Source organism: Hippocampus guttulatus, chromosome 14, assembly GCF_054856545.1.
Source record: "Hippocampus guttulatus isolate MCC_2025c chromosome 14, RoL_Hgut_1.0, whole genome shotgun sequence".
Taxonomy (NCBI): domain Eukaryota; kingdom Metazoa; phylum Chordata; class Actinopteri; order Syngnathiformes; family Syngnathidae; genus Hippocampus; species Hippocampus guttulatus.
In genome coordinates this window covers 11,074,107-11,097,816 of record NC_141274.1, presented here as the reverse complement: position 1 = coordinate 11,097,816, position 23,710 = coordinate 11,074,107, and the positions used below count along the sequence as shown (strand labels likewise).

Below are 23,710 nucleotides of genomic sequence, written 5' to 3'. Positions count from 1 at the left end.
AACATAGTAGGCCTTTTTTATGACAGTTTTATTTCAGTTCACAAAACTGCTTGCATTATCAGTCACATTCAACATTTTTCTTCTCTGTGTGGAATTTTACACTAAGCCACGCAGATGTTTTTGGACTCATTTGATTGGCCATCCTTTGGATTCACAACCAGGACCAGCTGCTTTGCATTGTGGTGTAAACCAGTCGACAATTTTAAAGTCATTTTATTTGACTTGAGGCAAGACACAGCATCTGTATTCAAGAAAATGCATATTAATTCAAGTACTCACAGCTAAAGTTCAACCGTAGCTTAACGAAAGACGGTATTTTATATATATTTTTAGCAGGCAGTGTGAGTGATTGAGAAACAAGACGGAGCATTTACTCTAAGTGGAGCACAGAAGGAAACCGGCACGGTCTTCTCCGACAATTTTTATGAGGTTAATTTATTTTAAAAACGAACTGTGTTTCAAAAATGAATGCAGGGAATTGAGTCTTAACTTTGGTGTCTCGTTACAGCCCTACCATCCGTGGCCTTATTTGCAAGAGGGTTTCATGGCTAACGTGTTGTTCCAGCCTAAAACCCACCAGCTTATTGTCATTAATTCTCCATCTAATTTGACAAAGCACCCAGGTAAGATGTATTTTCTTTTCCAGTTGTCGAGATTTGTGATTTATTTTTTGGTTTTTTGGGTCAGTTTAGGTTAGCGAAGCTGTGGGAACACGTTTTGATTGCGTTAATAGCTTGTCCTTGCTTTGTCAAAACAGATATTGTATATAAATGGCAGTAAATATATTTTTTACTTTTGGCCTTAATTACATTCCAGAGTGTTAGGAGACTTACGGAAAAACTCAGCTCAATGGAGTACTTTTACTTAACTAGCAGAGCATGTGTACTTCTTAAGTCGAGTTTTTTGCTCCCTCTAACAGTAAGGAAGACTCCAATTACAACACTTAAGTCATGTCATGTCATGATTGTAAAAAAAAAAGTTTGTACTGTACAGTGGGGTAAGCCTGCAGCCACAACTGTGTACTTAAAGGGTGCGGGGCCTGTGGCGGTTCTGGGGGGGGGGGGGGGGGGCAACGGGGGCCAGTGCCCCTGTAGCACCGATTCTGGCCCCCCCTCCGAGCGCAGATTACGCAGTCGTGCCGAGTCGCCGACGCGAAAGGTGGAACCAACGTGCGTAATTTAACATTCTAGTCGGACCCTTTAGTGCGCTGCGCCATTTAAAAATGAGCGGGAAAATGAGAAGCAGTCCGCAGAGAAGGAAATTACCACGACACGAGTGCTATTTGCGTGTGTGCGTGCGCGCGTGTGTGTGCGTGCGCGCGTGTTTGTGCGTGTGTGTGTGCGCGCGCGTTTGTGTGCGTGTGTCCGTGTGTGCGCGCGTGTCTGTGTGTGTAACTTTTTTAGTCTCCCTTTTTATTTTAATTTTTATTTAACAGGATCAATATATAAGACATTGCCTTTTAAAATTTGGATAATTATATGCATGTAAAACATCTAGCTTCAGTGTATTTGCAATTTATGTCCCCGGCCGGCTGGTACCATATCATCCCCTGGCTTGAATATTCTCAACAGACGTATTGTTACGCTTGCAGACATTTTAGCCCGCCTAATACTGTTTTTTTCTCATCACTGTAATGTTATGACTACAATTTCAAAGTCTGAAGAAATAAAAAGTCAAATAAGATTTCGAATCTGTCTTTTTAGCCCTGGGTTGAATGTGCCCCCCCATCAAAACCCCTGGCCCCAGCCCGGCCCCCTCAGTGAAATTGATCCAGAACCGCCCCTGTGCGGGGCCGATTGAGTGACAGCCCAATTGTCTTCATGTGGGTAGTGGATGTGAGCCTACTGTATTTTATATTTGTGTGTTTTGACGATTTCTTGCATTCATTCATCCATGTTAAGAACTTGTTCAGCTTGTCCTGTCAGGGCCCACCAAAATGAGTGACTCACTGACATGGAATAGGTAGTTGGGGTTTTTTCCCCACTCTTGACTCGACTTCCAGCCAATGGGAAGCTCACTTGTAACTTTTTTTAATTAAAGCAACACAATCCCAAAAAAATTGTTGATGTGGTTATCGAAGTATTCCAGCCATACAGACGGTTCATTTATTACAGGCGGCAATGACGTGACGTCACCTTCAGTAGCCGTCTCCATTAAATGAGATCATGGAGCTTTGACTCATATACCCAAAACGTTTCTACTTCTTGCCACCACGCTACTATTGCGATAGGAGATGATCAAATGCACCCCGATACACATTTACCTCCGTAAGCACTGTGCTGGTGTATGTCACTTCATGTCGTGCATTGTGCCCATGCGTGTGACATCACAGACTCATTGATTTCAAATTAGAAGGCGTATTTGTTTTTGTAATGTGAACCAATACATCAGATCAAATTTAATAAAAAAGTCAGAATTGGGCGTCACATCTTGCGGTGTGAACGCAGCCCAAGTAGCTCAATTCAGTTGCAGTCATTGTCGAGGGTCAATTTTATGTCTATTTTGTAAGACAAAGTTTAATGATTATTTAAAAAACATAACATGCAATGCTCTTTATTTTATGTTTAGTTTGACGGTCAACTGGGATTGTTGAGTTGAATCAACTAAACTTTTTCACTCTCTTCCAAATTGTGTTAAGTTCATTGCCAACATTTAACATATCTTTTCGGTCCAATTTATGCTCAAGTCAAAAAAAAAAGGGATATTATCACCAAAAAAACCCTCCAGAATCACTTTGTCAATCAGGGTACCGCTGAATTTTTAAATGTTCCTTCCTTGTACAATCTCAATAAAAAGCGGCGAGGCAAGGGTAGCCGTTGAGATGGTATCGACAAAGCAGAAAGATCTTCACGGCCGTGCAGTAGAGCTTGCCTAGTAGTCCAGACGTCCTCTCTTTCACCTTCGGGTGTGTGGCCGCCTTCCACAAGTCTTGGAGGTCCTCCACATGTCCGTGGGAGGTAATCATCTGGTTATAGATACACAGGTGGTACGGTGCCTTCCCCTCCCCCGAGAAATACAAATGCTCCTGCGGCGACACGCCAACGGCTTTTGCGCAGATGCCCATGAACACGTCATCAATGTGAAGCGAGGCATTCAGCGTCAGGGTGGCGTGGTAGATCTTGTCCGCCACGTTGCCGGACAGCACGTAGCCCCCCCCGGGCGTGTAGTCCGGGTACGATATCCACTGGTACATATCCGGAGGCACGTAGTACTTACTGTCTTGACTGCGCTTCGGTGGCGCGCCCCGGTGGACCCGGCCCACCCAGAAGTCAGAGATGCCCTGGTCTCGGACGCCTTGCAGGTATGCCACCAAGTTGGGCATGTGAATAAAGACGTCGTCGTCGGCCGTCATGAAAAAGCGGGCGTGAGCGCAGCACCTGTGCATCCAGTGAAACTGCATGATCAGCTTCAGGGTTAAGTTGTGGAACGAATCCCGAAAGTCCTGCTGGATCAAATCGCCATGGTGACGGTCCTCTCGGAACAGCCGCATCTGAAGAATAGCGTCCGTGCCGTTGGGTCCCGAGGGCGCTCCCAAGGCGAAGACCACCTTAACCGTCACCCCCAGTGAGTCCAGTATGAAGGTCTCGTTACCCCAAGTGGATCGAATGGCCTCGCGCCTGGCGGTGTTCACCGGGGACGATTTCACAAAGAGCAGCAGGAGGACATCCTGGTCGTCACATTTGTTCGGGTGATCCAGCAAGTTGCGGAAGTTGCTGAAGCTGCGAGCCTGCTCCCGCGTGATGGTGAGGCTCCTGTTGATATCGCCGAAGCGGTTCACCAAGAGGCGGTACGAGTAGGACTTGACATGGTTCATCATGCCGTTATCCCACCAAACCATGACCACCGACAGCACCAGGCAGGTGGTCATCAGCCGGACCCAGTGCGTCCTCATTGAACGGCGGACTCTCCAAAACATCTTGTCACTCGGTCGGTCCAGCGAAGCGGCGAGGTGCGTTATGAAAGCTCGGAGCTGCGGTACCGTGGCCCCTCTGTGCGGCACTTAAAGCGGGTCTTCCATTCGAGGAGGCGATGATGGGATTCACTGGGTCTGTTGGGAAACATCGTCCATCACTGAAGAATTACTCGCGCCCTGCAAGCTACTTAGCAGCCAGTCATTCATCTTCATCTGAGGAAGGAGAGCATATTTACTGTGGTGACAAGATTAGGGCCAAACAAACTGCAGCGTTAATAGGATAGTTCATGAAAGTCCAACAAACAGCGGTAATTGCACCGTCGCGGATGACGGCCAAGCAAAAAAAAAAACCCCCAAAAGGTAGAGCACAGTAAAGCTGAGATGTTGCGGTCCCCCGCGATTTGAGATATTTGGGGTCTTCATGCCATTTATCCTCATTAGGTCAAACATTCACATTCTCAACTATGGACAAGAACCCAACGTACACGTTTTTCCAAATGTGGGAGGAAGCCCGAGTACCTGAAGAAAATTGAGGTGGCTCTTTTGGGGTCTTACAAGGCGGAAAAAAACAGCGACATTGAGGATTGTGAACCAGGGTCCAACAGATTAATCCAACCATCCATTTTTTTGATCCGCTTTATCGTCACAAGGGGGGTGCTGGAGCCAATCCCAGCCGTCTTCGGGCAGTAGGCATGGGACACCCTGAACCGGTTGCCAGCCAATCGCAGGGCAAACAGAAACGGACAACCATCGGCGCTCACATTCACACTGAGGGGCAATTTCAAGTGTTCCATTAGCCTGCCATGACTGTGGGAGGAATCCGGAGTACCCGAAGAAAACCCACCCAGGCACAGGGAGAACAAACTCCACACAGGACAGGCCGGAGCTGGAATCAAACCTGGTACCTCTGCACTGTGAGGTCGATGCACTAACCGCTCACCCACCGGGCCGCCCCCAACATTTTCAGAGAAGCATTATATTCGCCATTGTAGTGGCGGATGGTCAATCGAGGGCCCCCACCCTTTCGCCTCAAATAAGACCAAAATTCAATCACAAAAATCAAATACTTTGATAAACCTCAAAAACTTATTTTTACATATTTCTGGCCTTGACCTTGACCCACTGATCCTTGGTTAAAACTTTGATTGCCCAACTACCCCACCGAGAGACACACAGAAAAACGACATCCATAGATAAGAGAATTGGTTGAACAAAAATAATTAGCGTCTCGCGCTGGCTTCAAATCCACCGGTTTTTACCATTAACAAAAATTCTCCGTCTCGTGTAAAAGAACTACATACGGGTACCGTGTCTTTTTTTTTCCTGCTGTTGTTACCTTTCGCTAATTTAGCATTTTGTCATTAGTACATGTCACGTTAGCAAACATGCTATCTTGATGGAGTACACGTGTGAGTACTTTTACAACTTGTACGTTAAAAAAAAAAAATCACGATTCCACACAGTTGATTCGCCATTTCTGCCCCGTAAGAACAAAACCACTATAGCGTGCAGCTTCACCGCTAGGCCACAAGCAAGATTTAAGAGATGATGTTTTTCCGCACCTTCTCAGAGAACGGCACCTCCATTTCCTGAATCATCACGGCCGGCAATACTGACGGAGGTGGAGTAAGTCACATAAGGGGAAGTCCGAAGTACCGCATTAACCTTTGAGCATGTTCCAAGCTACTGTGGCAAAATTCAAGCACGTCAAGTCAATGCTTGGGTTCCGGAAGTCATAAATCATGTCATGCCTTCTTGCTCAGCCACAAGACAAAGAGTATGGTCACCGATGACATTCATCATTTCGGCGCCACATTTAGTTTTTTTTTTTGTAATGGTCGCAAACTAGACTTTGTATTATCTGTTACTGTGCTCAGTTATACCCATAGCAGACATAAAACTTAGTTAATGTTTCACCAGTGATCTGGGAGCCGAACTGTCAAGTTAACGTATCTCACATGTCTTTGCTCGCTCGCTCTATTGTGACCGCTGATGATGTCGTCGTCGATGCGGAAAACCTTTTTGTTTCGTTCATTCTCTTCTTCACAAATTTCATGGAAAAAAGAAAACCCTCAATCATCGAATCCAAATGAAATCATCACGGGCGCTCACTCCGTGATAGCGTTTTGATGGAGTGGCCTCTGCACTCTGAATCAGAGCACGCGGATGGGTTGCCAGGTTTGACTTTAACGTGTGTAAAAGTTCACAACAAGACTAAGCCCAACAAGCTGTGGGACCAAATGAGAGACTAAAGTATCTGATAACGTAAACGACCCAAAGCGGCAAACAATGTCACAGTAAATGTCAAGGTAAACAAACTCCTTTTCCCAGTTTGATCCAAAACTCGGAAGATCCCGACAACTATTTGGAGGCTTTGCCCAACATGGGGCGCTGTGAGAATGATTGGACGGACGGCCATTGCGCCAACTGGAGTGGCCTGGGCCATCGATACCGTTTGAGTTTGTCGATCCCTCTAAAATCGATTCTCAAACTGAAACTCCAATACTTCAGTCATTTGAGGCACTCCATTTGAAGTAACATTCCGGAAAGGGAAATCGGTACGGCTATTGAGTGACTCATGCGTTGGAGCCGAGCGGATTTCCGCGCTAGCAATTCAACCTAATTAGACGGCTGCATATCGACATGTTGCAGCAACATCTAGAAGCGGCTACTAAATTTGTGGCGACCCCGCCACAGGTAAATGTGAGAAAGACTGCAGTTGTAAAGTCTTAATTTCGCGGAACCGTCGATGCATTAAGACATGTCGTCCGATCATAAAATGTGCATAAAATGCAAAAAAAACCCCAAAAAAGGTGATCAGATCTCGGCGGTGCGATCTTATAGTAGTCGATGATTGGGGAGAACAGTTTCGTCACGTTCGGCCGCATCTCTCGCCGTGCAGTGGGCCTTCAAGTCTGCCGAGAAGTGAAAGCACGCTTGCGGTTAACGGTACCCAAACAAACAAACTAAAAATAAACGGCAAGAGTTGGCAGAGGCCGCAAGGGTTTGGACGAAGAGGGGGGCAGGGGGTTGGCGGACATTTGCTATCTGAATGCAAAAAGCCAACACAGCAAATGTTGCCATATAAGGGAGGCCGGGAGGGGGGAAGTGGACGACCCTGTGAAAGCGCTGAGAGCCGTGGAAAAGCGCGTTTGTGTGTGTGTGTGGGGGGGGGGGGGGGGGAGCACAATGGACGGCATCAGAAAAGCTGTGCTGCACAATGCAACGGGTGAGAATAGTCCTGCTTCCTGCTCTCAAACCTGCAAAGGGGGCAAATCCTGATGGGGTGTGAGTGGCCCGAGTGTCCCACCGCACCCTGAGAGCTTTTTAAACACCACCAGTGGACGTGTGGTGTCTAATGGTGGGTCACTCCATCAGAGCGGCTTTTTTCTTTGTTTGTTTTTTGACTGGGGGTAATAAGACACCCAACTACCAGTTTGCACTGTACTGCGCGTCCCAATAATAACGAGCCAGATCCACCAACACACCTTAATGAGCATGGATAAGAGAGTATGGGACAGGACAAAAGAACTGCTCTCACCTCATCCTCGCCGCAAACGGACTTGTGGTTTCAGGTCGGCTCGACTGTTGACCGAGGGTGTCGCTGGGACCGCTGCGGCTCAACTATGACAACTCTGTGTGGAAAGTGCAGTAGCTGGACTGAAGAACAACCCTTCCGAGTGTTTATGCTGCGTCTAAAACCAGCGCAGCAGGGAATGTGCAGCGCACCGCTCGCATACTTCCAAAGTTGCCATTCGTCTCAATAGGAGGCGCGCCAGTGTTAGACACTCACCCCAAAGAGCGGCTTGAACCGTCCCCCACTTCTTGCGTTAAGTCCACAGTTTGACATCGAGTTTGCTCATTGGATTTCTTTGATACAGTATTTGGTTCTGGTTTGCTCTCTGTCTGTCTGTCTGTCTGTCTGGAGTGTGTTGCCTGAGCGGGTCTAAATCTTACCCGCCTCCCACTCTCACTTCCCCTTATGGGTGTGGATGGGGGTGGAGCTATTCAGTCAATGGAGTCAAAAGGCAATTAACTCCCAATTCAAGGATTCTCACATTGTTTGGGTGAAAGAAGCTCTCATCGGGAGACATTTTGCCATGCCTTAGGATCCATGAGCCAATTAAGCGTCGCTACTGTGACCGGCGAAGGCCAGAGGAATTAAAAAGTGGCTGATTTTTAAGGATTAAAAAAAAATTTGTGACATCATGACAACAATTTTTTTTTTTGAGGAAACAAGCAGCAGAGAGCTGATGGGGTGGGCAGCCATTTTGTTTTCAATTTTGTCTCCTATTTTTCTGCGCAGGGAGACTGGAGATATGTTTAAAATCCTGATTTAAGATCTATGGATTTCTAAACTGTCGCATTTCGTGAAACCGCACCTGGTGCACAATTAGTCTCTTGCCCTGACATCTGGATTCTGGCTTGTGTTTTATGTGCCTTGTGTGTCATCACTCTTGAAAGGGAGAGTAAGAGAAAAAAATATGGACGAAACAGTTTTAAGTGTAATGTATTAATGCCACACGGCATTTTATTATCTTGACTGTAATATTCACTCACTCTGCATATTATTATCTCATTAGGCAGCATTCTGGCGACGACACATCTCCTCTGTTGAGTCCTTATCAACAAAGTCGAACTTGAGCAGTTTGCATTGCTGTGGCAACCTTGAGCAGTATAGCGCTTGAACCCAAGTAGATAAGCGTTTGCTTATTGTTACAAGACAAGGGTTCCATTCATCTGCCGATTCTCAAAGAATTACCATTCAGAAGCACCGTACAGTTGTCTTTAACGTTGAAGTTCAGTACATTTGCATTTCATCGTTGTTGTTTTTTTTTGTGCAGGATTACATTTTTTAAATAAGGAGACAGAGACGGCCCAGTCGAGTCCTCAATCACCCACTCCTGTTGACCAATTCCCCTTTAATTTAAATACGTGTCTATAAGAACATTGTTTGAACTGGCCAGATTATGTTCCACCAAAATGTTTTGTTAAGAGTGTCTCGTGCAACGTTTTCGATGTACGTTTTCGTTACCGCGTAGTGATGGTTAAGTTGTGATAGACGTCGCAGTCACATACCGGAAGTGGCACCAATTCAGTGTCACAATAAGGGCCCAAACCGGAAACGCTTAAATGTTGCCAGTTTTAACGAGGCTTTGTGTCATATGACTTGCGAAGTGAAAGTGTCTTAATTTGTGTTTATTGCGTTTTTCTTTAGAAAAGCCAGATAAACATAAACATACCCAAAGCCCACAATAGTATACCAATGTTGTATGAAGACAGAAGATGACGGGTTTTCTTTTAAATTGTGGTATGAATATAGCTGTAACGTGCACAGGGAATGAGTGTGTAGCCATGAAATACTAAATAGCGCTTCTCATGATCTTTCTTGTGAACGTTTTGAATTAGGTTAATAAATGGCGCGCGCCTTCACTTGGACCTTAAGTTCAGGAAAAATACTGCTATTCATTTATATTTTGTGCGCACATTTATACTACTTAGTGGTCACAAACAACTTTTGGGTGCATGTTACACTTTATTAGCGGCCAAACTATTTAATATAGCCAGATGATTTACATAGCACAATTGCAGGCTCTGATGTTGTTTTTAAAAAAAAATATATATATTGATGGTTTATATAATTTTATTTTAATGTATAATTTTTTTTAGGGGGTTGTGGGAGCAACCCTCTCTCGCGGCAAACGCTCTGGGGCTCTGTCAGATTTTGAGGGGGGAAGGGGGGCAATGAAACCAAGTTTTCTTATCAAAATATATTTTATTCTAGACCTTGAGATCTGACTGCTATTCCAACAGTCAGACTGCAACCATGTGGTGAGTGAGAGCGTACAACGCAAGTGGGGGCAAAGACATCACAAAAAAAAAGCAAACTGTTATTTACATTTCTGTGATACACCAACAGTTATCCAGATTTTTCTTTTTGTTCATTTTTGAGTACATAGCTACAAATCAATCTGAATTACAAAAGTTTGGAGGAATACAAAACCTTCAAGGGCTCTCAAACATAGCAAAGATAGAAGAATCAACGTTAGTATATATATATATTTTTTTCTTGGTAGGAACAAAAAACAAACAAAAAAAAAGCTACCACTTGAATGCAGTGTAAAAAGCGTATCTAAAACAAACATTAAAAAATACCATTCCACTGTCATGGACCTCATTTTGCAATGACTTATTTGTAGTACAGCTCAGTCACCATCGACACCACTGAAGCAAACTTCAAAATAGTACAAAACGTTTCAAACAGGTAACACTCTGTCAGACCTCCCATGTATTTGTATATTCGTACAGAGCTGATGTTATGGCTGTAAGATGACACCTGGAATGCAGACATTGGCTTCAACATTTATGAGGAGTCAGACGAAATGTAATTAAAACCCCTTGAATCTCACTAGAACACTGCACTGTTTTTTTCCTCTTTTTTTAATTGTTTTTTTTTTAACTTTAGATGTGTTCAACTTGAACAAAACACACCTCCCTGTTTCTCCATTTTTTCTAAAGTGCAGGAAAAGAAAACCCTTTCAAAGGGCAGCTAGTTCATCTTTCCAATGACTGTTAAATGGTATTTTATCACAAAAAAAAGAAAGAAACAAACAAAAACATTCTTCATGGTCACGGCCCCTGGTCACGCTCGAGAACATCACGCATTGCATTTCAAACATGACAATGGACTTCAATCCACTCTATGTGCTAGAGTGGCACACACATGGATGCGTTTTAACAAGCACAGACTGGCAACAGGAGATAAAAACAAACAAAACAAAAAAGCGCCGTCCATCTGTGCATAGGCTCGAACGAAGCCCGTCTCCAGAGCATTTGATCAAAGCAAGAGAGCCGCTCACAAACGATTTGGGCAAAAGTTGGAATCGAGTTTGAAACTTGCGGTGCACAATTGAGAGAGGATTAGTTTGATTATCGCTCAGCATTACTTTGCTTTGAATTGAGGATGCAAGCACAATGACTATTAGGATGGATGCGAGTTAAAGCTCCACTGCGCCCTTTCCCTCTCTCTCTTCAGATCCCAGCCACGGTCCTTCACTATGACAGAGGCGTAGGCCAGATTCCGGCGCGAGGACGACGACGCGAGACCAACTTAAAGAACAGAGACGATAAGTCTTGAGGTTTTTTTTTTCCTTTCTTTTACAGCTCGACATAGAACCTGATGAATTGAGAACACTTGGAAAAAAAATCGGGGCAAAAGATGCAAACAAAGTACATTTGGATTGTTTGGATGACTTGCGTTATACCGTATTTTGCTTAGAATAGGGGAGGGGAGGGGGGGTGGGGGGAGCAACACGTAAACCAATGTACCTTGTAGTCTATACATCTGCATGTTTGAAGAGTGCCAAGAAGTGATGTCCTGCTGAAGAGTGGGCATCCATTAAAAAAAATCAAATAAAAACTCTCCATCCTTTTGCCCCAGCACATGATATAAAACTTACAGTAAAATCCAATTTAAAAACAATGTCCACAGGACACCAAATGCTGACATATGCAATATGCACACACCAACAGAGAACGACAACAACAACAAAAACAAAAAATCTTTAGAATTCTGGAACAAAGGGGGGTTAAAAAAAAAGAGGGGGTGGGGGGAACCCAAGATATTCTGGTATTTTGGTGTGCATGTTGCGGGCTATGAACTGGGTTGAACAGAAAGCAACGCCTTTCACTTGAAAGTCTCTCACATGTGCCAAAATGTGGTCCTCGAATGAGTGTTGAAAGGCGGGGGATGGGGCAGCGTTCCGTTTGGCGGTTATGACAGGCCATGGCGTCTGGTGGGGACTACAGCAGTGTGGCGGGACAGGCAGGGACAGTCAGTCATTTTGGCTATGTACACATTCGTAGTCGGTCCATGGCTCCCCCGCACGAGTGTCATTTCCTCAGGTCTAATACGCAAACCTGCAAATGGGAAGAGGAGGACGGCGGTGAACAAAACTGACAGTTTACAGCCAGGAAGCCACAAGATTCTCACTTCCTCATCCAGATTGGCAGAGTAGCGAGGGATGGGGGCGCCAAGGCTGCACGCTATTGGGAAAATCATGCCCTACGGCTGCTGAGCTATCATGGCCATATATTACCGCTATGTACCCAGAGAAATGACAGTATCGAATGAAAAAATATATATATATAACAATGAGACGAAATAAGTAGATTCAATGCATTCTTGTAATTGTAGTAACTTGTTAAAGTTGTGTGTATCCATCATAACACGCGTACCTATTCCGAGAGAAAATTTTGATTCAGTTGGCCACCAAATAATTTTTTGGGGGGGAACAAATAATGTTATGATTAAAATACAATTAATCGAGAAGAATTATAAAGCCCCCCCCCCCTTTTTTTTTTAATCAGAGAGGTACTTACAGATCCATCCGATGCGCTGGCTCCTACTTTATCACCAGTGGCATTCCAGCACACCTCGAAGATCCCTCCTGTCCCTCTGTAGCTGTGGACTAAAGCACCGGTCTGAAGACACAAACGGACGTTAGCCACGACTGCCTCGTATGTGCGTGTTAGTCAGAGAGAGAGAGACAGAGAAAACTTAGCGCGCAGACCTGAGTGTTCCAGATGTGGACACACTTGTCGAAGGAGCCGCTGGCGAGGTGTCTGCCGTCAGGACTGAAGGCCACGCTGTACACGGGCTCCTGGTGGCGAGTCAGCGTGTGGATGCACACTCCGCGCTCCACGTCCCACAGGCGTACCGTTGAGTCGAACGACGCACTGCGAGGGAGAGAATTACACCACACGTCACAGAGGACCAATTAAAGCTGTCCGAGTCCGCCCTTGCGCAATTGTTGCCACGGTTAGCTTGAACTCTTCTTCCTGCTGGGTACCCGAATCAGTCGAGGACTCGTTCCAGCCCGAGTAACTGGTTCGCGATTGTTCTGTTCATGTCACGTCGCTTGATGCGTGGTGGCCCTCAGAGTAAATTCGCTATCAGCGAGTGATTTGAGCATAAAATGTCCCGGAGTTCACCTGGCCAGCATCAGGTTGGCATTGGGGTTGTTGGTCCCAGGCCCCGTAGGGCTCCACTTGATGGTGTAAATTTCTTTACTGTGGGCTTGAAGGTCATGGACACACATGTCCTGTTTCATACTCCAGATCTGCAAAGAATCCAACAAGAGACCGGGCCGTGAGGTCCAAGCGCATGCTTTTGCGTCCGAAGGTGGCCACCAGACAGCGCATGCATGAACTGACCTTTAGAGTCATGTCGTCGGAGCAGGAGGCCAGCAAACTGCCAGTGGGGTCCCACTTGATAGCGTTGACCTCATTCTACAGCAGGTCACGTGAGGATTGAGTAAAGGGGACGTTGACACACAAACTTATTCGAGTGGCATCGACCAACTAACTTTGCGTCGTTGACTTACCGTGTGTCCCTGGAAGGTCTTGACAGGTCGGTCCTGACCCAATTTACAGACATGAATGCACATGTCTGTACTGCAGGAGGCAAACGTGTTGTTACTCTGCCAGTCAACGTCCAGAGCAGGCGCTGCGGGGAGGAACAGAATAAAGAAGACATTTTTGCAATTCGGGGTTTATTAAGGAGTTACAAAATGTAACCTCCACCCAATAATTGATTTGCACGGCATTAATTGCCATTATAAGTCTTTCTTGCCCCACAATAAAAACTTGATATTTGAACAGGGAAGTTTAGACTTTTCAATTCTGCTTTACAAATCAATGGTAACCTCTTGAGTCTCACCTGAGTGGAAAGGAAACTGCTGCTTTGCCTCTCCTGTGTGTGCGTCCCATATAATTGTGGTCTGGGTGAAAGACATGAAAAAAAAAAACACTTAACCATCAATATGCAAATATTCAGACTATAAAATGAAATTGTTCATCCAAAACTTTAGTGAAAAATGGGCTACTGCTGATTTCTAATGAATACAAAATGTTTTCGAGAGAGTAAAATAAGAGAGTCGACGTTCTCTTTTGGTGTGTTTGGTGTTTAGATTGTCGCAACACAATCTTTTGTCGCTCTTGAAAGATAAAGTCAAAAATCCAACAAAACAGCTGGCGATGCCTGGCAGTAAACCGAGCTAACGGCCAACGTTAGGAACAAAAAGAGCAGCAAATATGATATTTTTGAAAGATGACGTTCAGATTTTTTGCAGTTTGGGCAGTTCCTCTTTCATTCATTTGTTTTACTTGGAAGAAAATGCATTGTCAGCGGTGAGAATACTTTGCACGCATGTGAGATATTCTTCATTTTGAACTCGGCAAAAAATAAATTGAATAACATTTTTCATAACGGCTTGATGATAATGATGATTTTACAGCCATATGTTCTACTGGCGAACACCAGGTGGCAGTGTTGAACAATGAGGAGGCTCAGCCAGCTCATCGTGACTTGGGAAACATGAAACAGTTTTAAGTATTTGAAATACTGAGAATACAATCTAGAGAATATTCTGAACATAACTGTTTGGTGCTCGTTGCTCCCAGAATGACTTACTTTGTCGACCCCAGCACTAAGTATGAAGTTTCCTTTCTTATTCCACTTGAGTGCAAATATGGGACCTTTGTGCTGACCCAAAGTACTGGCCAGATTACCTGTAAAAACCACATCGTTGAAATATGCGGGCAATATTAAAAAACAAAATAGAAGCCGTGCGAATTTACCATCTTTTGTCCATATCCTAGCAAAGCCGTCGTAGGAGCCTGTTGCTAAGAGCGTGCCCTCGCTCTGAAAGACAACAATTTATTTTCATCATGAATCAGGAGATAAACTGACCCGGAAAAAAGGCGATCACAGACACGCGCGCCAAGTTTACCACGAGCAACCCTACGGGTGAATTAAACACACACTCACATTCCAGTCTAGTGAGGTGACGTCTTTGTTGCTCGGCACGTCCTGGCCTCCTTCCCGTATGCAGTGTCTCAGAACCAGCTGGGTAGACCCACCTGAACTGTTCTCACTCAGGTTCCAGATTCGAGCCGTCGAATCTCCAGACCTGTCATAGTAAAAAAATAAATAAAATTTAAAACAGTGTTCATATCAATTTCAATCAAATTGTAAACGCTATGAACACAATGCACTCTCATCTCTTACATTTCTTATTAATCGATAATACTTTGAAGCCTTCAATTTACAGGATCAAACTCAAAGTTCCTCCAAAAAAAAAATAAAATTGGACTGTTATTCCACATCTCAATCATTTAAGTCATCAATAGGTTCATAAAAAATGGGCGGTAAAATCACATTTTGGAGACATAGATTAAGAATGAATAAGAAGTATCTTGCAAGGAGGCACTGACCCAGATGCCAGCAGGTCATTGACCGGATTCCAGGCACAGATAAAAACTTCTGATTCGTGACCTCTGAGGACCATGGCTTTACTCTGGGGTATTTCCACATCCCGATCCACCTCCATCATCTCTGAGTGGTGATCTAAACAAGGGGCGGATTAAATTTTAAAAATAAATCAGGAAGTGAAATGAAATAATGTACAAAATATCATACAACAACAACAAAAAACTGTGGCGCATTAACATTTGTAATATATTTCAAATCACTTTTTGAGAGCACATGTAAATGTGTAACTGTGTTTTCCACTCAATATAACTTTCACTATTTAAACTAATAATAGGCTCTCGTGTTTCTTATAAGTGCATGACATTCAGTTAGTCCCATGACAGCCCAGATGCCACACAGGACAAGATGGACAGTCGTGCGGCTCAGGACTCAAGCTCGTTGGTGACAGACGGGTTGTTGAGAAATCCTTTTGATCGTCAAGTGGGCTCCAAGCCCACCGACAAGAGAAAAGAAAAACGCTGTTTCGTAGCTTGTTGACAACCATGCGCTTGCTTACTGGCTAAGGCATGGGAGCCGTTTTCCTCCCCGTTGGCTGCACCCTCGCCGTTCTTGGTGCTTCCCGGGGGCCCGGTGCCGCTGCCGCTGCCTGCCGCCGCCTGCTGTTGCTGCTGGGCCAACTTGTCCCTGTAGGCCTGCTGCCTCGTTTGGACCACATCGGGCATCACAGCATCGATCAGAGATAGTGACTCGATGGGGCGCCCGTCAAATAAAGTCCCATCCTGCAAAAAAAAAAAAAAAAAAAAAACAAGCAGGGAAACAATTAGAGAAATATGATCATAAAACGCGGTGACGACAGATTAACACCGCAGTCACAAAATGAAGCCGCGTGTCTATGTCGAGCTGCCGACTGACTTCGTTGATGCTGACTTCAGCCTCCACATACTGCAGGCCCTTCTGGATGATGGAGATGAGGGCAGCAGGGGGCACCAGGGCTCCATTGATGTTGGACTGGCTGATGTGGCTCTCTATGCCAAAGGTGAATGCTGAGTGCGAGAAGCCTGGAGAAGAGCAGCAGGGAAGGTTGCTGATGCATGCTTTTTGAATACGGACAAGGTAAGAAAAACTAATTATTCAGTGGCGTGAACACGTTTGGCTATGCCTACGGTTGCACAGGTCGTCTTTTTCTAAATGTTTTTCCCCAATCCGGGAAAAGAGAGAGAGAGAAAATAAATAAAAACAAGGGCTATCAAATATTTTTTCAATTCATTATTCTACCGATTATGCTATTAATTAATCTAATAGATGAAAATATTTTTTTTTTGTTTTCAATTAGGTAAATAATTAAATAGTGTATGAATGTGTCTGTGATGTGTCTATGAGTAAAAAGGACCCCATGAAGCTTTAAGACACAGACTTTGCTCTGACTTTTTTTATTGGGGGGAATCAAATTGCCAGAGTTAGACGAATTATCGTTTCAGCCCTCAAGAGAAAGAACGACACTTAACCATTTTGCCAATTTGGACAATCGTTTGCATTTTTGCAAAAGGCAACATATAAACAATGTCCGTGTCAAGTAAGACGCAAAATGATAGTCAGGTGCAATTACTCCTGAAAAACAAAAGTGAACAAGACACGACTAAAAGGCCACAACAGAAAACCCCAAAACAAGAAAAAGATCCGTTTTGTTATCTTGTCTCTCAATGAAGTGAATTGCATGCATATTTACCTGACTCCTGCAGGTATCTGTAAACCAGGAAATTAACCTCATCACTGCTTATGCTCATTTTTAGTCCTGGTCATTAAACCATTTGGTCAGCACACTATAGGAGCCTGGGGAAGAAAAGATTTGCTTATTCACACTTTGTGGCAAAACACAGCACAGGCTCAAGAAAAATAGGAGCAACGCACCATAAAAATACATAGGATAGCACTTGGCACCAGCAACAATTACTTTCATAAGGGGATTGCGTGGACATTCCAGAGGGTGGAGGAGAAAAAAAAGGAACTTTTATTTATTTTTTTAGCCAACAAAAACACAAGTGATCTTTCATTTGATGAATAATTCAAGTTTGTTTCTCCGAGCTCGAGGCAGGGAAAGCGTTTCCATTCATTAACCTACAAGGGAAAGAATTATCAGTTTTCTCCACAAGGCAGCCATTACGGGGTATTTCGAACTAAGTCTGGAATAGATAGGCTTCCATAATAACAGATCCCAGACCTTGTTTTCTGCAATGCAGATTCTTTCTCGCAGAACTAGCGCTGGTCAAATGCCAGTCGCTTTATCGCTTTCGACTTGTCAAGTTTTGTGAAGATCTGCACTCCTAAGCACAATATAAATAAATATCCTAAATATATCAAACAAAGCCTTCCGGCCGACCGAATTGTTTTTTTTCTTTCGTTTAAGCAAATTGCAGCCTTTGTAATTTTAATACGTCGTTCTGGTCGACGACATTGCGATGTCCATTTGAATTCGATGAATCGTTCAGGCCGAGAGAACAGCGAGTCTTGGGAACTCCACTTCACACTCGGATACACACAGGCAGCATTCCATCTTTGATACGACTACCTCTAAAGAGGGCAAATTCCCGAGGTTGACTTCAATCTGCTAACCCGCATCAATAGCGCACACAGAAGACCATCAAGTCAGTTGAAAGGCGGGGGGGGTATCTGTCTCAGATGGGCAGTGTGTAAGGGGGCTTATCCCCACCGCTGCAACAGGTGGTGATTGTGCTCCTTTCATCTAGTTAAGCTACGTCATGTCAAACAAGGAAGTGGTGGGTTGCTGCCAACCGCGCCAAGTCGAGGGGGTCAATATTTTTGAGATGCATTTTCATAATTGTGTCGGTGTTTCTTGTTGGTAAACTATTTCATGATGCAAGTTGAAGCAGAGACGAAAAAGAAAAAAAATGTTGCCCCCGTAAACACACGCCTTTCTTTATCCACCCCCACAATACAGGCAAGATAGAATACAGTATTGCGAACAGTGTGAGAAATTGAAATAACAGCTGCACCGCTCGTAGGAAGTGAAGGTACACAGCACAAACAGCGACGCAAACACTCTGAAAAAGAGTTTTCAGACTTTTTATACGATTTTTTTTTCTCCTGGAAAGATACTTTTTGTCAAAGCCGGTGTGTTTTATTGGAGTGTCCATTCTCAGGGTGCACACTTACGCCCCCGCGCACTGTTTGCAAAGTAAATAATGTCGGTGCCAACAAAGTTAGAGTGGCGACAGTCATTTTAAATGAGCTTGCCCACTGCAGTTAAACCGCATTCCAAGTTATTATGCTTCTGATGTTTTCCCCAGATTTTCCCAGGTCGATGCAAATTAATTTGCAAGTCAAGAATAAGTCAATGTATAATAAAATACAAATGTAGTTGTTAGTATGCACTTTGAAAAGTCATTCGGTGTGACTTGCCAGCCCATATTGGACGATTGTTTAGCGGCTAGCTACTAGCCGCTACTCTTGCAACAGACGCCGTCTTATACGACGTCAGCGTAATTTGAATTGACTATGCCAAACCACATTCGTGTTGCAACACACGTGTTGCAACAGCGCGGCTTTGTAGTAAGCATCACAACTGCAGGATTATCAAGTATGGGTATTCAGCGAGTACTCTTGTACTCATGCTCAGAAATAGTGATATTGGGACATGCCCGGTGGCGATACTTACGCCGACGTCAGTCGACACGAACGTAGGCCGATTTTGAGCCGACACCCACGTCGCAGACAAACATTGTGTCTCGTAGCCGATTTTGAGTTGCCCTGAGGCATCGTAGTCTGTGTAGTGTGACATACTCAACGATTGGTCGTAAGGCGTGTGGGATGCTTAGCGAGCACGACAGCGAAAGTCTGGCATGTCAGAATTTTTGTTCGTCTTTCCGATAACTATGACACATCCTACGTCGTCCTCCAATTGGTTTATCGACCGTGCCCCCCTACTTCTTGATGAGAGACTGGACGTGGCGCACAATCATAATGTGGCGAATATTATTGATAAGTATACGTAGTGTTTCAACACACGCGATATTTGCCAACTGCAAACAACCGAGTAGCAAACGTGGCGTCATTGAACAAATTTGTCATGTTCTTCTTCCGACTACTTAATCCTATTTGCTCCACGTGAAAGTACTAACCAAGAATTTCGCTCTATTTTCCAACGCTGCAGTCGAGCAGACAGGACACAAATGTAACTATGATCAGCCCGAGTAGCAGCAACAAACAACTGCAAGCACATGACAGCTGCTGCCAACCTCCCCTCCACTTTATAACCGTTGTCATGTTATGACTATAAACAACTGAGACGGCAACAGAATCCATATTAATGGGAATAGGTGCGCCTGCTCCACTAATGGATTTAACGGTAGTTCGTGTAATTCAAAAGTGCCATCGTCGCACCGGTTGAATACAAAGCACTCTCACGGGGGTACGGGGCAAAACGGGACCCGGATAATGGAAAATATCTTACCCATGTGATCAGGATATCTTTATGCGTGCATCATCGCTTTGTTGTCCTCAAAAAGAACGCTCAACCCCTGAGAAACACAAACAATAATGATGTGTCATAGAAGAAGCATTTATATTGCATCACTGAAAAATATTACAAGGCGCTGTGGGGTCAAGCTGCTTAAACTATCGGCTACCCCCGGCTGCCATGGAACCAACATGAATTCACACTTAAACTCGACTTCAAGTGAAAAGTGTGCAGGCAGTCAAACCCTATCCAAACACGCCGTACTGGTAACAGCGTTATGACAATGAACTTGTGCCAAATGAACGCTTTAGCAAGGTTGTGTCAGCGTGGCTGAGAAGAAGTAAACACGGAGGTGCGACACCAAACAAGAAGAAAACGGTCACCAACCCGAAAGCGAAATGAGGAGTAGATAAGGCCAATGTCTAACGTGAATATTGACTATCAATCGATTAGCTTTATTTACAGACTTGAGGTTTCGACTTAAGACAGATACGCCAATATATTTACTAAAATGCATCAACGGTAAAAAAAAATGTTTCCAGATCTGAGACTGCTATCACATAGCATTTAACATTATGTTCAACAAACACGACATGTTTTCATTGTTATACAAAGCATGCTTATGCATTCAGTCCATCAAGGTCAAGGGTGTCAAACTCATTTTTGTCGCGGGACAAATTGTAGTTACCATTTCCCGTGGAGGGACGTTATGATTGCCAAACCAAATGAAGAAGTCAAGAATAATGGTTTATTCAACTATTGTTTAAGTGACTGTCAAGAAGGGTTTGGTAACAAGAAAATGCTCAATATATCTCTCATTTATTATGTGCAAGCATCGTGGAAGTTGACATGGGATGTGATGGGCCAGAGCTGGCCCCTGAGTTTGACATCAGTGATCGAGGTCTATCAAAAGCAATAATCGCAGAGCATCATTATGCGTAAAAACATTTTCAGTCGGCTAGTTCAAATTTTTGTGATTTTATTTATAAGTTACTGACAACACGGCTCCCAAACACAAATATTGGCATTTGGAGCATTTATTTGCAGCAAATGGAAACATAAAAATACCCCAAAAGGTCCTGTTTTTTTCATCACTTAATTTCTTACAGAGTTGCATGAAACGGTACGCTCTGAACAAAGACAGCTTTACAATATTCTATACTGGACTAGACATCTGTTGAAAGGGTGACGTGAAAATGTTCCATAAAGTTAAATCAGAGATGTCCCTATCCATTCCAACATTGTGTCATGCACCATTGTGGCCTTTTACTCCCAGATTCAAATGTAACGAGAGTCAACTGCGTCACCCTGGAATTGCTGTTTTCTAATGGGGGGGGGGGGGGGGGGGGGCTCGCATCGTATCTTCACGTTTGCTTTGTCCCCTCGTTACATTGTTAGTTTCCCTCTACAGCGAAGTCACGTGTATGCAAAAGCGTGTCAACATGCTTATCTGTCGGGGGGCTAAATTAGCAGGATAGCGTGGCGTGCTAGCCATTTGCGGAAACACGTCGCCCATCCCCCAACACATTGGCGGTGAATGGGCTCCACATAATAACAGTGTTGATCTGCACCGATGCATTTGGTCATCTGAAGCACCCTTCTTTGAACGCATGAATGATTAATAATGCATTTATATGAGTAGTACGCCATGTCATCACTTACCCATCAACCGTATATTAACGCGGCCACTGCATAATCGGCGAATGTATGACTAATGACAACGGCACATCACCTCATTTAAATACACGGTCATCGGCAATTGTCGCATATTTAATGTAATTTCAATACAATTATCCAGGCTATTTTCTGGATATCGTGTACGACCATTCCAGCAACGCCCCAGCCGGCAATGCTCTTCTTAAGGCGGTCGCCACACAAGGCGCTTTCAAAATTGAATTAATCTTCTTGTGATACCACTGAAAGTGTTGCTGGTGCTTCGTGGTTCTCTCCATCACACGCCCACCAATAGATCCATTACAATTAGCTTATTTATAAGGGGATTGAAATGAGGACTGTACTAGGGCATGGCTAGGTAGCTCCAAGCTAACCTAGCCCCCCTGCGCTAAAGCTGCTAACAAGCTGGCTAACCGCTAGCGTGCTAAGTGTCGCTATAATCTGGTACCTACTTGGGTCAAAACCTTTTCAAATACGACGATATCTCCCGACAGTTCTCGTGTAAAACTTGGAGCGTGTCATGTGTGCTGTCGATTGTCTTTTTTTGTTGTTATTGTTGCAAATGTTAATATCAATCGTTAGGTTAAAATACTAAAGCTAAAGCCAGGCGGTAAGAAGCCTGCAACGCTTTCAGAGGTTCGACATAGTGGCGTGACCCAGCAGGCGAAAATGGGCTGCCTGTAACTACTGTTATTTTCAAAGCTCCGCGCTCATTTCATTTTCATGTACTCTCCCGGCGTGTTTATGGTTACCTCATATGCGATTCTAACACCACAACAATAAATCACACACAGACGTACTTTTTAGCACAAGCAAGGCGATCGTAGTAGCGATCGCAAAAATCGTCACATCGGGGACTAACCTATTTTCCGAAAAGCAGCAAACACCCGGTGTATGTCCTCTCTTGTTTTGCGGATAAATTCCGGTTACGTTGAACGGCTTCACGGTAAAACAGAGTCAGATGTCCTTGCCGATTCGAGCGATGAGAGGAAAATGTAAAATACCAAGGCCCTGGAAGTTTGTCCTGCAGCCAAGGACCAGTCATAACAACAGAGAGCGCGCCCATCCCCCACCACACAGCTCCTTTCTGCATGTGTGGTCACCACTAGCTAGGATTAATGACACCCCACCCCCTATCCTCACCCCATCTCCTCACCCCCCTATCCTTCCGTCAGCCATTCAGACTGGAAAAGTCAACAAGCTTACATCATCATTGCAATCTCTGTTCTACACAGATTTTGTTTGTAGCTTGATACAAAATCCATAATCACATTAATTCATCCAATGTCCCTAAATGATGAAAATTGCCCGTCGATATTTATGATGCTCGCTGATAAACATGTATACTATTCATTGCTATTCGCTTATACAGCAAATTTCCACATCATCCATCCATTATCTTCGGTTTATCCAGGTTCGGGTTAGTGGGGCAGTGGCCTAAACAGGGAAGCCCAGACTTGCCTCCCCCTGCTACTTCGTCCAGCTGATTTGTTGGTATCCTGAGATACCCAGCTGCATCATCTGTATCTCTACTCTGAGCCCCTCTTGGAGGACCCAACCTTCTCACCCTATCTCGAAGGGCCAGCAGACATTCAAAGAGCTTCTTCCTTCTCCCCAGTAACTCCCTAAACAGTAACTCAAATCTATAGTGTCTCTTTTGAGTTCTGAGCTTCAAAAGTCAGTGTCATTATTTTGAAGCTGTAGCACATGGCACGTATTTCAGGGTTGATACATCTCAGCTCTGCTGACGGACGTTACCACCCTGCTTCTGCCCTCTCCCATGTGAGATGATGACACACAATGAAATACCACATTGGGAGCTCTTTCAAATGCATTGTTGCAGCGACAGCAAACATTTTCAGAGCATCTTTCAGGCAAGTTAGAGTGTTTCATGTTTTTTTTCTCTTTACAACACAAAAGAAAGGTTTAATCTACTTTGGGTATTTAGACAAACTACTGTCGCCTTTGTCAGAATTGCTCATAAATGTGTTATACTGTATAGAGATATGCAGGTCATGGAGTAAGTTGAGAAATGGTTCACATTTACAGTATTTGTAGCCTATATCCAAAAGGGGATGATAAAAGCGTGATCAAGTGATGGATTCGGTTGAAGCAGGAATACTGCAGTTACAGCCTCTGAAGCGTCTGATCCTTCCTCCCACTCAATTATTGCAGCACTCATCTATTTTAATTTATTTATTTATCTATTATTTTTTTTTATCTGCAACTCCCCTCTCCCCCACATCTCCAGTCACATCCTCAGAAATATGTACGGATGATTGGGCATCACAGTACGTCGTAATTTTCATGCGCAGATGTCAACTGCGAACATTCTTTACGGCGTCGTTTTTGGCAGCCATGGATTTGGAGGCAT

The 23,710-nt window shown here is 44.2% G+C and overlaps 2 protein-coding genes across 7 annotated transcripts; both read right to left on the bottom strand.

The window, feature by feature from the left end:
- Positions 1–1,715: 1,715 nt before the first annotated feature.
- On the bottom strand, positions 1,716–7,849 carry LOC147195031 (lactosylceramide 1,3-N-acetyl-beta-D-glucosaminyltransferase A-like). 4 transcript variants are annotated; one of them, XM_086130097.1, is made up of 3 exons: positions 7,707–7,836; positions 7,455–7,548; positions 1,716–4,126 (listed from the first exon to the last, which is right to left on the bottom strand). In XM_086130097.1, exon 3 carries the CDS (start codon positions 3,914–3,916, stop codon positions 2,786–2,788), a length of 1,131 nt encoding a protein of 376 aa, XP_085986223.1. In that variant the 5' UTR covers positions 3,917–4,126; positions 7,455–7,548; positions 7,707–7,836; the 3' UTR covers positions 1,716–2,785. The 4 variants fall into 4 exon arrangements, with proteins under 4 accessions (XP_085986223.1, XP_085986225.1, XP_085986226.1 ...); XM_086130099.1 differs by having other exon boundaries at positions 1,716–4,048; XM_086130100.1 differs by lacking the exon at positions 7,455–7,548 and having other exon boundaries at positions 1,716–4,048; positions 7,707–7,849.
- Positions 7,850–9,669: 1,820 nt separating this feature from the next.
- Positions 9,670–22,402, bottom strand: LOC147195030 (F-box-like/WD repeat-containing protein TBL1XR1). 3 transcript variants are annotated; one of them, XM_086129280.1, is made up of 16 exons: positions 22,199–22,402; positions 19,657–19,723; positions 16,915–17,018; positions 16,101–16,246; positions 15,745–15,967; positions 15,191–15,323; positions 14,745–14,886; positions 14,555–14,618; positions 14,388–14,485; positions 13,635–13,695; positions 13,300–13,421; positions 13,130–13,204; positions 12,908–13,035; positions 12,487–12,652; positions 12,296–12,397; positions 9,670–11,833 (listed from the first exon to the last, which is right to left on the bottom strand). In XM_086129280.1, the coding sequence occupies exons 3-16, from the start codon at positions 16,970–16,972 to the stop codon at positions 11,807–11,809; spliced, it is 1,545 nt and encodes a 514-aa protein (XP_085985406.1). In that variant the 5' UTR covers positions 16,973–17,018; positions 19,657–19,723; positions 22,199–22,402; the 3' UTR covers positions 9,670–11,806. The 3 variants fall into 3 exon arrangements, with proteins under 3 accessions (XP_085985406.1, XP_085985407.1, XP_085985408.1); XM_086129281.1 differs by lacking the exon at positions 22,199–22,402 and adding an exon at positions 21,789–21,981; XM_086129282.1 differs by lacking the exon at positions 22,199–22,402 and adding an exon at positions 21,325–21,664.
- Positions 22,403–23,710: the final 1,308 nt, after the last annotated feature.